This window comes from Carassius carassius, chromosome 29 (genome assembly GCF_963082965.1).
Source record: "Carassius carassius chromosome 29, fCarCar2.1, whole genome shotgun sequence".
NCBI classification, from domain to species: domain Eukaryota; kingdom Metazoa; phylum Chordata; class Actinopteri; order Cypriniformes; family Cyprinidae; genus Carassius; species Carassius carassius.
Window position 1 is genome coordinate 30509802 of NC_081783.1, and position 13925 is coordinate 30523726.

The 13925-nt window shown below is 39.8% G+C and overlaps 1 protein-coding gene across 1 annotated transcript in view; it reads right to left on the reverse strand.

The window, feature by feature from the left end:
- Window positions 1–8906: 8906 nt before the first annotated feature.
- The window catches only part of sh3bgrl (SH3 domain binding glutamate-rich protein like), a 7550-nt gene continuing 2531 nt past the window's right edge, over window positions 8907–13925 (reverse strand). Inside the window, exons 2-4 of the mRNA XM_059516583.1 lie at window positions 11262–11447; window positions 9636–9716; window positions 8907–9450 (exon numbers count right to left, since the gene is read on the reverse strand). Coding sequence (XP_059372566.1) covers window positions 9415–9450; window positions 9636–9716; window positions 11262–11447 — 303 coding nt within the window. The 3' untranslated portion in view covers window positions 8907–9414. The remainder of the gene's footprint in view (window positions 9451–9635; window positions 9717–11261; window positions 11448–13925) is intronic.

The following is a 13925-nucleotide window of genomic DNA, read 5'->3' on the forward strand; positions in this document are numbered from 1 at the left end:
CCAAATTCAGCTCAGATCTTCAGACTCGTCTGACTCGTGTTGCTGTATAACTGGCCAGACTTACCTTCCCAAAAAATCCTATTTAATTTTATTTCATAAATTTAACTATATTTATTTCCACTTCACTGTTATCCAAGGAGAGAGAACTATTTGCACTGTTTTTATCAGTGGGACAATATTTATACAATACTATAACCTAGAAATAATTTAACGGGGTCTCTTGCAAGTCGCAGCAGCACGAATTACGTGCCCAGCTACATCTGATTCAAATATTATGCTAATTAACAGTGAGCGGTGGTTTCAGACATTACAGTGCTTCACTCGCACTGACTCTTATTCTGTCTGAAAGAATGAAAAGACCGAGCTGAAGGTGGAGCGATTCGACCAATCAGATGAAAGCAGCGTTTCAGCTCCGCCCACCAGTGCGAATGAAATATTGAAGCCATAAACTGAAATGATCAAAACGTACACGGACCAACGGTCTTGTCCATGTTCTCTCACTTCAATCCTTTTCTTGAGATTTGAGTCTCTTGACCTTCTGCAAGCCCCGCCTTGTTCACGCAGTGATTGACATGGCGCGAGGGGCGGACACGTGATCGGCTCGGAATGCATTTTCAATGTGCACATTGAATTTTGCTACATTCATTGCGGGACACTGAATGAAAATGCAATCGTAAGTGTCTTGACTGTGAGTGTTAATGCATTTAAGAAAAATAGCATTTAAATGATCATTTTGCCACAGTTTTTGCTTGAACATGTTATACATATCTAATCATTTCTGTAATACATTTTCATTTTAATTTTGCAACTTATAAAGCGTTACAATTAGTATTCATTTTACATATTAAAACTGGTGTATGAAATGGCAAATGAAAATTATGTATTTTAATTTTAATTTTCATTTTGCACCAAACGTTGCACAAATGTATTGGAAAATGTAAATGTAAATACAGAAATGCATTGCCATTTTACATATTTCATTGTCATTTTGCATATTACATTCCAAATTGAATATTGCTACCCATATGCTTCCATAATGAACAGTTGCCTGCCTGTCACACACTAAATGAGCATATTAACCACGCACTGTCTCAAGTTCAGCGCTTACACTCTGCTCCACATGTGCATAATCCTCTCTCTAAACAACTACTTTTACAAGATTCTCAGAAAAAGTTTTCTCAGCCCTAAGAATCGCTAGCATCGATTCCACAACACATTTGCACAGTGTCTAAAAGTTTAATATAAGCGGGTTTCAATGCAAACAAGCCAGTGAATCACATAACACACTGCACACTCTGACAACGGGGGAAAGAAAACTAGAGAGAGCGAACAAATACATTGTAACACTTCACGGTAAGGGTACACACATACACTCTCAACAGCGCCTCTTGTACTCAACAGGAAACTATCACAAGTTTTGAAAGAAGTGGTTGCTTTTGCCAGAAATGTATTATGTTTTGCATGTTGTGTGCATGTTTTGTATGTTCATTGAAAATAATCCATATAATTTCAGAAATTGTAAGCTATTTTAAAAGCTGTATCCTAATACTGTGGTTGAACTTCTGTCACTGAAATAACATGTCAGAATAAATGTGTGGATGCTTCCTTAGTCAGATCCATGATTATCTGACGGGCAGGCCTCAGTTTGTGAGATTACAGGGATGTGTGTCTGACCGTCTGATAAGTAACATCGAGGCCCCTCAGGGAACTGTGCTATCTCCTTTCCTGTTTACATTTTACACTGCAGACTTTAGATACAGTTATGTCATAGAGTTATGACATCTGCAAAAAATGTTTGGACGACACAGTTATAGTAAGCTGTGTAGAGAAACGGCGTACAGAGATCTTGGTGTACATTTTGTGAAGTGGTGCAAGGAAAATCACTTGCAGTTAAATATGGCAAAATTAAAAGAAATTGTGTTAAATTTCGACAGTAATAAGATCCCACCCTCTCCAGTCTGCATTGGAGGGATTAATGTGGAACTTGTGAAATCATACACATACTTGGGAGTCGAGTTGGACAACATGTTAGAGTGGTCTAGGCTGTCTACAAGAAGGGCCTGAGTCGGTTATATTTCCTTGAGAAAGCTCAGGTCTCTCAATGTGTGTGTGGCAGGTTAATTATTCTATCTGCTGTTGGCACCGGTTGGGGTGTGATTGGCAGACCAATGAGATGAAAATACTATTTAAGGACTCTTATTTTGATGGGTGCAAGGTTATCCAAATGATTCTGGGTTTCTCCTCTCCCTGGCGTTTCCCTTACTGTGGCCGTTTGGTTAGAGTGAGGCAGGTGGCATCGGCTTTGTGGCGAAGTTCCCATTTAGGTATGATTGGTGACCTACTAAATTCTTTGATAACTTGAAACTATGGAATTTAGTGTATGTGTTACTCTACTTTTTTGTAGTTTATTTCTTTTACAAACCGTGTTAATTTACTGTTTTTTCCTACTCATTGTACAAATGTTTATTTTCTGGTTTGGTCCAATGCATTATTCTGGGTCAATGTAAAGGTTATAGTCCTTAGTTTACGGTCTTGATCTTTCTGGTGCCCTTCAGGCACTGCTGCTTGTGCCAGCTGTATCTTGTGCCAATTAGGAGGCCTGAGTACTAAAGTGACCACGTCCAGTGTTTTGTAAAAGTAATTCGTTTTTTTGTATTCACTGTAGTTTTGTATTTTTTGGTTAATGTGTTTATTCTCTTCTCCAGGAGCCAGTGAGGACTCTGTGTGGAGCAGGGGAGGCTAGCCGCTTTTCTTTGTGTGCTTCACAGGGTGCCGTGTATGTTTGTGTAATCTTTCTACAGGGTGTGAGTGCTGTGGTTGAATTGATGTGAATTTAGGTGGGTTTAGGTGACCCCGAGTTGCAGCCGGCCTGCCCTGGCCCTGGAGAACTATTTTTATAATCTTGTGGGTATGTGTCGGAAGAGAGAATTTTATTCATGTTCTTATAATAAAGTGTATTTTTGTATGGTTACTCGTGTCTCACTTCATTAATTTCCTGCCCTCAATTGGTAAGACATACCTGTGTGTCCTTATTGGGATTCTTTCCTTGGTCCCCCACCAGGGTGGTGTAGTCGGATGAAACTAGTTGTGACTATCAGACTGCTGTTGAAAGTACTATCTTCTTTGCTGGGGGGCGGCAATCAAAGCAAAGGATGCCAACAGACTAAAACTCATTAGGAAGGCTGGGTCTGTAAGCATGGTACTCCGGAGGAAGTGATCAGGGACAGAATGCTGGCAAAGTTGCTGGCAATTATGGACAATGAGGCTCATCCCCTTCATAAAACCCTGGATAAACTTATGAGTATCTTTAGCAACAGGCTTATTCAGCCTCTTTTCTTGAAGGAATGATATAGGAAATCATTCCTGCTTGGTGCTATTAGTGTATAACTTATCTATCTGGGACAGAACTGTGTTAGTTAAAGTTGGTGTTGTAGTCATGTGTATTCTAACTGATTTATTGATTGTATTAAATTGCCATGACAACTTAATTTCCCTTCAGGGATTAATAAAGTACATCTAATGTAATAAATCCTCATATAGATCGTGAAAGCAGTGTGAGTCCAGCTGAGCCTGTATCTTTGCTAGGGCTGTAAATAAAGATCTGAAATACACCAATTATGGTAACATCAAGCCGGTCGTCAACATTTGGCCTTACATTTTCTTTAGCATCACAGTGGATGCCCTCATTTTTCCTGCTCCTTCTGGCATGATGAATCCAGGCTTGACATTCCTCTCCGTGACGTCACTGCAAGCCTCATCTATGGCATGAAGGAGAGTGATATCCCGATCACACACCTTCCACCTCCATGCAGAGAAGAATTCCTCAGATGGGTTGAGGAAAGGTGAGTGCGGGGGTCATGAACCGAGGATGAGCCTGAAACCATTTCTGAACCAGCTCTGCATTTTGGAAACTAACATTGTCCTGCACAATAACATAGGTGAGATCTTCACCCTGACAGGCCCGTTCAAACTCCTTTAGAACGCTATCACAGCCACCACACCGTAATCACAATCAGCCGAACACATGGAGATGTTGTCCTTTTGCTGTTTGTCCACGTCATCTGGTTTTTGCGAGACTGAAACTTACATCATCCACAAAAAATATACTTGTGTTGGTTACAGCAGCGTCCAGCTTCATCACTCTCTTGGGTTCTGCCTACACTTCTCTGATGAGTTGGTTGAGGAACATGTCCACCTCTTTGATGCAGGTAGTCTATCCTGCTCCATGTTTGCAAAATGCAAACTCTCTCTCACAATTCTGCTTATATGTAATGTGATTGTGATCATCAGGCAACAGTAATTAGTAATAATATAAATACAATAATTTAACTGGATCTTCTTAGTGGACCAGTCAAAGCAGTTCAACAAATCAAACTGAATCGTTTGCGTCTCCAGTACGCACTAATTTACAAATTACTTAAGTCATTCAGTTTATAAACATGCCTGATACTCCTTCTGACACAAAATAAACCAATATCCCGAGTTATTCAGTTACTCCTTACAGTACATTGACTGAACTGCTGAAAGAAAGTGATGATGGGATGTGCTCGAGCTGAGCATCTGGACTGAGTCTCATGCTGCCGGGAGAAGGGATCACAGTATTTTAAGGGGCGTAACATTTCCCTCACATGCATGAGGCATTCGGCCAATCAACACAGTGGATAGCTAGCCAATCAGAGCACACCTCGCTTTTTCAGAATGATGAGCTTTGTAAAAATCAACGCATTTCAGAAGGGCGGGGCAAAGACGAGAAATAATTATCTACATTATATGGAAAATTTGTTTTTTGAACCTCATTAATAAATTGCATTACACCAAATACACAAAATAATGTCGCATGACCCCTTTCAAAAAGGAAAAAATATCAATGGACTCCGAAAATCTAATTAATTGATAGGGAAAACAAGATACAGATATACTCACTTTTTTTGGTTCATTTTCTCAAAACAAACAAACAAACAAAACAATACACACACACACACACACACACACACACACACACGTTTGTTTTTGTGTAAAGTGTGTTCATCCCATAGGTGTAATGGTTTTTATACTGTACAAACTGTATATTCTCTGGCCCTACACCAACCCTACACCTAACCCTAACCCCCACAGGAAACTTTGTGCATTTTTACTTTCTCAAAAAAACTCATTCTGTATGATTTATAAGCATTTGAAAAATGGAGACATGGGTTATGTCCTCATAAGTCACCCTCTCCTTGTAATACCTGTGTCATACCCATGTCATTATACAGAGTTGTGTCCTGATATGACACAAAAACAAGAGCACACACACACACACACACACACACGTGTATTTCAATAAAATTAGAATGTCATGGAAAAGTTAATTTATTTCAGTAATTCAATTCAAATTGTGAAACTCATGTATTAAATAAATTCAGTGCACACAGACTGAAGTAGTTTAAGTCTTTGGATCTTTGTTGGCAGCAATATCACCCTGGAGCCCAAGACCGGTTTCCCACTGAAGCTAAGCAGGGCTGAGCTGGTCAGTACCTGGATGGGAGACCTCCAGGGAACACTAGGTTGCTGCTGGAAGAGGTGCTAGTGAGGTCAGCAGGGGGCGCTCACCCTGTGGTCTGTGTGGGTCCTAGCGCCCCAGTGTAGTGATGGGGACACTATACTGTCAACAAGCACCGTCCTTCGGATGAGATGTTAAACCGAGGTCCTGACTCTCTGTGGTCATTAAAAATCCCAGGATGTCTTTCGAAAAGAGTAGAGGTGTGACCTCGGCATCCTGGTCAGATTCACCCATTGTCCTCTGACCATCATGGCCTCCTAACAATCCCCATATCTGCTGATTGGCTTCATCACTCTGTCTCCTCTCCACCCGTAAGCTGGTGTGTGTTGTGTGTGTGTGTGTGTGTGTGTGTGCGGGGCATTCTGGAGCATCATCCAGGTGGATGCTGCACACCGGTGGTGGATGAGAAGATACCCCCTGACTATGTTAGCACTTTGAGTGCCTAGAAAAGCGCTATATAAATGTAATGAATTATTATTATTATTATTTTAATTCTGATGATTTTGGCTCACATTTAACAAAAACCCACCAATTCACTATTTACAACTTCATAGGACCAAAAAAAAAAAAAAAACCTTTTTAGTGAATTGTTGGCCTTCTGGAAAGTATGTTCATTTACTGTACATGTACACAATACTTGGTAGGGGCTCCTTGTGCTTTAATTACTGCCTCAGTTCAGCGTGGCGTGGAGGTGATCAGTTTGTGGTGCTGCTGAGGTGGTCTGAAGCCCCGGTTTCTTTGACAGTGGCCTTCAGCTCATCTGCATTGTTTGGTCTCTTGTTTCTCATCTTCCTCTTGACAACACCCCATAGATTGTCTCTGGAGTTCAGGTCTGGTGAGTTCGCTGGCCAGTCAAGCTCACCAACACCATGGACATTTAACCAACTTTTGGTGCTTTTGGCAGTTTAGACAGGTGCCAAATCCTGCTGGAAAATGAAATCAGCATCTTCAAAAAGCTGCTCAGCAGAAGGAAGCATGAAGTGCTCCAAGATTTCTTGGTAAATGGGTGCAGTGACTTTGGTTTTCAAAATATACAATGGACCAACACCAGCAGATGACATTGCACCCCAAATCATCACAGACTGTGGAAACTAAAAGGGTTAGTTCACCCAAAAATCTAAATGATATCATTAATAACTTACCCTCATGTCGTTCCAAACCCGTGAGACCTCCGTTTATCTTCTGAACACAGTTTAAGATATTTTAGATTTAGTCCGAGAGCTCTCAGTCCCTCCATTGAAGCTGTGTGTACGGTCTACTGTCCATGTCCAGAAAGGTAAGAAAAACATCATCAAAGTAGTCCATGTGACATCAGAGGGCCAGTTAGAATATTTTGAAACATCGAAAATAAATTTTGGTCCAAAAATAGCAAAAACTACGACTTTATTCAGCATTGTCTTCTCTTCCGTGTCTGTTGTGAGAGAGAGTTCAAAACAAAGCAGTTTGTGATATCCGGTTCGTGATTGAATCACTCGATGTAACCGGATCTTCTTGAACCAGTTCACCAAATCGAACTGAATCGTTTTAAACGGTTCGCGTCTCCAATACGCATTAATCCACAAATCACTTAAGCTGTTAACTTTTTTAATGTGACTGACACTCCCTCTGAGTTCAAACAAACCAATATCCCGGAGTAATTCATTTACTCAAACAGTACACTGACTGAACTGCTGTGAAGAGAGAACTGAAGATGAACACCGAGCCAGATAACGAACAACAGACTGACTCATTCACGAGTCAAGAACCGGTTGCATCAGTTTTCGGATCACCAGTAGTTCTTTCGGACAGTTCGATTCAATAAACCGGTTGAAGAAAACGGTTCACCGGTTCTTTTGCGCTCGACGTCATGACGCAAATTGAATGTGCAATCAAACCAAAAGAATCAGTTCAGTTCAGACGCTCTGTGTGTCGGTCTGCTTCACGCTGAATCATACATGCGCCGTATCATCAGCTCCTCGGTTCACGAATCGGACGCGTCTGACAGAAACGGTGTTCATCTTCAGTTCTCTCTTCACAGCAGTTCAGTCAGTGTACTGTTTGAGTAAATGAATTACTCCGGGATATTGGTTTGTTTGAACTCAGAGGGAGTGTCAGCCACATTAAAAAAGTTAACAGCTTAAGTCATTTGTGGATTAATGCGTATTGGAGATGCGAACCATTTAAAATGATTCAGTTCGATTTGGTGAACTGGTTCAAAAAGATCCGGTTACATCGAATGATTCGTTCGTGAACCGGATATCACAAACTGCTTTGTTTTGAACTCTCTCACAACAGACACGGAAGAGAAGACAATGCTGAATAAAGTCATCGTTTTTGCTATTTTTGGACCAAAATGTATTTTCTATGCTTCAAAATATTCTAACTGACCCTCTGATGTCACATGGACTACTTTGATGATGTTTGTCTTACCTTTCTGGACATGGACAGTAGACCGTACACACAGCTTCAATGGAGGGACTGAGAGCTCTCGGACTATTTCCATTTCCAATCACTCCACCGGCCTCACTCCTGTTCCCACGTCTCTCGGTCCCGCCCCACTCGTCACACTTGCTCTGATCTGAAAAGAGTACTTTGGTCCACTGGGCAACAGTCCAGTTCTTCTTCTCTTAGTCCAGGTAAGATGTCTCTGACGATGTCTGTGGTTCAGTAAATCTCTCGACACGTCTGTGTGTGGTGGCTCTTGATGCCTTGACTCCAGTCTCAGTCCATTTCTTGTGAAGTTCACTCATATTCCTGAATAGATTTTGCTTGACAATCCTCAAAGGCTGCGGTTCTCTCGGTTGGATGTGCATCTTTTTCTTCTACACTTTTCCTTCCACTCAACTTTCTGTTAACATGCTTGGATACAGCACTCTGTGAACAGCCAGCTTCTTTGGCAATGAATGTTTGTGGCTTACCCTCCTTGTGAAGGGTGTCAATGATTGTCTTCTGATCATCTGTCAGATCAGCAGTCTTCCCCATGATTGTGTAGCCTAGTGAACCAAACTGAGAGACCATTTTGAAGGCTCAGGAAACCTTTGCAGGTGTTTTGAGTTGATTAGCTGTTTGGCCTGTCACCATATTCTAATTTGTTGAGAGTGAATTGGTGGGTTTTTGTTAAATGTGAGCCAAAATTATCACAATTAAAAGAACCAAAGACTTAAACTACTTCAGTCTGTGTGCACTGAAGTTATTTAATACATGAGTTTCACAATTTGAGTTGAATTACTGAAATAAATTAACTTTTCCACGACATTCTAATTTATTGAGATGCACCTGTATATATATCGTCATGTTGTATCTCAAGTAAATTTGAAAAGATGTTTAGATATTTGTATTGGAAAACAAGAAAAAAATTTTATATTCAATTATAGAAGACATTCAATTATATTTGTCAATTATTTTTAATCATTCAGTAAGTTTTATTATACTTTTTTTGCATGAAACATTTAAGGTTCTGATAATAAATGTAAGACTTTCTGCTCCAAAGACCTTTTAAGGCTTTCATTTTTGGAAGACTGAATTTTTCAGACCCACAGAAACCCTAAATATATGCGCACATATTAAATGTAACTTGAACCGCATACATAATCAAGAAGATTCAAGCATAAACATAACAAAATCTGCATGCTTAAACATTAGAAAAAAAAAAAAAGATGAACCGTCAAACCTTGATGACACATTTTAATAGTAAAATACGACTTTGCTCATGTCTATTTGAACGACACAAGAAATGCTTTTTCAGTTTGAACAGTTCAATCAATAAGATGGAATTTTGAGTGGACAAATAAATCATAACATTCATCACATCACATAATTTCATGAATGCAAAGAAAAAAAAAAAAGGAACGTAATCATTAGAAAGTGCAGAAGCTCGTCAGCTCTTCTCTAGATTACATCTGAGTTTTCTTAGACAGTGCTTCTGCTTCCTGTGAAGAAACACAGAAATGCATCGAGTCAGTTCCAGTCAGCAGTGAGAAGCTTTTCAGTACAGCAGAAAGACTAGAGCAGTGTTTGTTAATCAGACGGAAATAAGCACTACATTCCTAGAGAGGACGCATACTGGACACATGCGCTGGGAATAAAGGAGCCTTTATGTCCCTCAGACACCTACCTTTGAGCCTGGAGGCGCCGTCAAGCCCAGAAACGCATACACAGCATTGTCCTCACGGGCACAGAAGAACGCCTCGTAGTTCTAGAGCACAGAAGCAAAAGAAAGCACTGCTTAAATCTTATGGTCTGGTTTTGAGTCTGTTTGAATCAGTCAAAACACCAGATGCCAGTTCGCGAGTTCACCCTTACATCTAATCTGAAGGCGAATAGTAGGCATATTTTGGCGTGCTGTACTGGAGGAGGTGTCCGGGCCCGGAGCATAGCCCAAACCCAAATAACTCCCCCTATCCCTAATTTGGGATAAATAGATTAGAAGTAAGGAGTTGGGGTGGAGGAGGGATGCCGAAAAACTGTCGTGGGACAGGAGGTAGGAAGACTGGATATATATACGCTTGTGTGCTAGTTACGATGATTAGCTAAACGAGATGCACCTGTGCCAAATTGGATGATTATCTGATTGTGCTCCTCCCGAACTTTGTTAATAAAACCACATTTAAAATGATATTTGGAAATTACTTGTGCAGAAATGTGTCTTGCTTCACATTGAAACAGAGATGGAAATAGATTCAGTTTGGTAGCTTTTTATGTATTAGTGTAAACTGTGAACTTCATGCTTCATGTGTTGGGTAAACTAAATCATTTTTGTTTTTAAACTTGAAAATAGGAATATTTTGGGACGAATCTGTTAACCTGGAAACCTCATCATTTATTCAGCCTCATGTCTCTCTAAACTTGTATGGCTTTTTTTACTGGGAAATACAAAAGAAGACATTATGAAGAGTGTCTCAGTTGTTTTTGTCAGTGGGTCCAATGCTCCAAATGAGGATCAAAATATTTCTTATATTTATCTAATATTTTATTTCATGACATGGTTAATGATATTTTATGGTACATATAGTTATTATAATATAATTATTTTTTCGTAAATTTTATTTTATTATTACGAACAGTTGGCTAAATTTACAAAATACTATAGAAATGTAATAATCTAATGTAAAAATAAAACTGCATAGTCTTCACTCTCTGAATTACTGTACATTCATCCTTAATAAAGCTCCTTACATTTGGTCAGAACCAGTAGTAAATTGTTATTTTGCTTAGTTTTCTAATCTTTTTCTTCTTCTTTAGAATCGTGACAGAATCGTGATCTACAAATTTACAGGCCTATATATATATATATAATATAAAAACATGATCCTCAATTTATCCAGAATCTTGCAGCTCTAGTTTGCATGGTGTATATTTATGCATATAATTAACTGAATTAGAAGTTTTATTTTCATAAAGTACAAGTTGATTTCAAAATGCACCTACTTTTTTAGCATTTAGTTTTTAGGTTGAATAAAAGACCATTTTCCCCTATATATCATCATTGAGGATTTCTTTTTTTTTTTTTAAGAGTCTAAACATCTCAGCTCGTCTGGTTGTCGTGAACCCAGTCTCGTGTCTCGTCTCGTCTCGTGGGATAAGTGTCTTGTCACACCCCTAATATATAGTTTTCTGTTCTGCAGAAGAAGTAAATCATAAAAATGTTCTGCCTTTTTTATTTTGCTTTCATTATTACCCAATATTCCATAATGCTTGCTTTATGAAGTGTGTGAGCTACTAGGCAGCACATAATACTCACCCCACAGTATCTGTCCTCGTTGAAGATCTGAGGAGGCAGAGGGTTCCCTGTGGCCGGCCGGGAATCCTCAGGGACGTGTTCTCGCATCCACTTCCTATTGGTTTCATCAGCTGCGATGTCACATTCCTCAAACTCGATCTTATTGGCTGCCAAGAAGCCCTTGACATCCTGCTGCTGTTTCTTGATCTGAGGGAATCAGATTAAATCACACATTAAAATCAATGGACTAATTATGCTGCCCTCGAGCAGAGGGTGTTTTGTGTGTGAAAGCGTTATTAAAGGGATAGTTCACCCAAAAATGAAAATTATGTTGTTAATTACTCACCCTCATGTCGTTCCAAACCCGTAAGACCTCCATTTATCTTCGGAACACAGTTTAAGATATTTCAGATTTAGTCTTAAAGATTTAGTCTAAAAAAATCTTAGATTTTTGGAACGACATGAGGGTGAGTTATTTAAATTTTTGGGTGAACTAACCCTTTAATTAAATTATCAGTTACAGCCTTTTCAGAAAATTGGGATATGAGCATAACCATTGTTCTGAGGAAGGCTTCCAATAAAGTGTTAAGAACATTTAAAGGATTCAAATATGCAGATGATGTTGGAAAAGAAAATAATGTGCAGGAGCTTGAAGACAAACGAGGCACTCATGAAAAACTATCACAGACACACAAAAGAGTTGTGGAACATACAGGTAACAAGAATTCAGACATTACTTTGTCTTGTGAATGGCACGTAATCATCTGTTGCTTGAATTAGCTCATTCAAGATAACATTAAACAAAAACAACAACAACAATTAAAAAATTCAAAAATTAATACCGTTTTGTCTGTATGCATATCTTTGTAATTGTTCTTAATTTGTTCTGACCATGTTCAAGTTTTTACTTTCTCTCCAGTCTGACTCTTTTTGATACTCTTGCCTCTTTGTGTAGGTAATATTTGTACATTTTTGTATCATATTACATGATTCATTCAGCTGAATGACCTGTGAACCAAGAAACTTCTTGGATCTCTTACCCATTCAGAGTACTCAAATGTAACTGGCTAAGCAGTGCAACCACATCTTCTTTTTTTGCCCATAATGCAAGTGAGAAATATAAAACACAAACATTATGAACTATTAGATTAACAACTCAGAAGCGTTTAGAGATTCATGGGGAGGCACCTCATCATTGAGTTCTTACAGAGCCTCTGGCCCTCGAGATCCACTTTCTTTAGAGTTCAGCTTCAACTCTGATCAGACACACCTGCCTGTGTCCTGTCTAGTGGTCCTGGACACCTTGATCAGCTCATTCAGGTGAGTTTGATCAGGTATGGACCTAAACTCATCAGGAAAGTGGACCCAAGTCATCCGCCCCGTTGCCAGGATCTGTGACGGAGGACTTACAGGTGCTGGTCATATAATTAGAATATCATCAAAAAGTAATTCCATTCAAAAAGTGAAACTTGAATATCATATTCATTCAGTACACACAGACTGATATATTTCAAATGTTTATTTATTTTAGTTTTGATTATTATAACTGACAACTAAGGAAAATCCCAAATTCAGTATCTCAGAAAATTAGAATATTGTGAAAAGGTTCAATATTGAAGACACCTGGTGCCACACTCTAATCAGCTAATTAACTCAAAACACCTGCAAAGCCTTTAAATGGTCTCTCAGTTTAGTTCTGTAGGGTACACAATCATGGGGAAGACTGCTGACTTGACAGTTGTCCAAAAGACCACCATTGACACCTTGCACAAGGAGGACAAGACACAAAAGGTCATTGCAAAAGAAGCTGGCTGTTCACAGAGCTCTGTGTCCAAGCACATTAATAGAGAGGAGAAGGGAAGGAAAAGATGTGGTAGAATAAAGTGTACAAGCAATAGGGATAACCACACCCTGGAGAGGATTGTGAAACAAAACCCATTCAAAAATGTGGGGGAGATTCACAAAGAGTGGACTGCAGCTGGAGTCAGTGCTTCAAGAACCACTTCATACAGTTGTATGCAAGACATGGGTTTCAGCTGTCGCACTCCTTGTGTCAAGACACTCTTGAACAACAGACAGCATCAGAAGCGTCTCGCTTCAGAAAGGACTGGACTGCTGCTGAGTGGACCACAGTTATGTTCTCTGATGAAAGTATATTCTGCATTTCCTTTGAAAATCAGGGTCCCAGAGTCTGGAGGAAGAGAGGACAGGCACACAATCCACGTTGCTTGGGGTCCAGTGTAAAGTTTCCACAGTCAGTGATGGTTTGGGGTGCCATGTCATCTGCTGGTGTTGGTCCACTGTGTTTTCTGAAGTCAAAGGTCAACGCAGCCGTATACCAGGAAGTTTTAGAGCACTTCATGCTTCCTGCTGCTGACCAACTTTATGGAGATGCAGATTTCATTTTCCAAAAGGACTCTGCACCTGCACACAGTGCCAAAGCTACCAGCACCTGGTTTAAGGACCATGGTATCCCTGTTCTTAATTGGCCAGCAGACTCGCCTGACCTTAACCCCATAGACAATCTATGGTGTATTGTGAAGAGGAAGATGCAATATGCCAGACCCAAGAATGCAGAAGAGCTGAAGGCCACTATCAGAGCGACCTGGGCTCTCATAACACCTGAGCAGTGCCACAGACTGATCGACTCCATGCCACGCTGCATTGCTGCAGTAATTCAGGCAA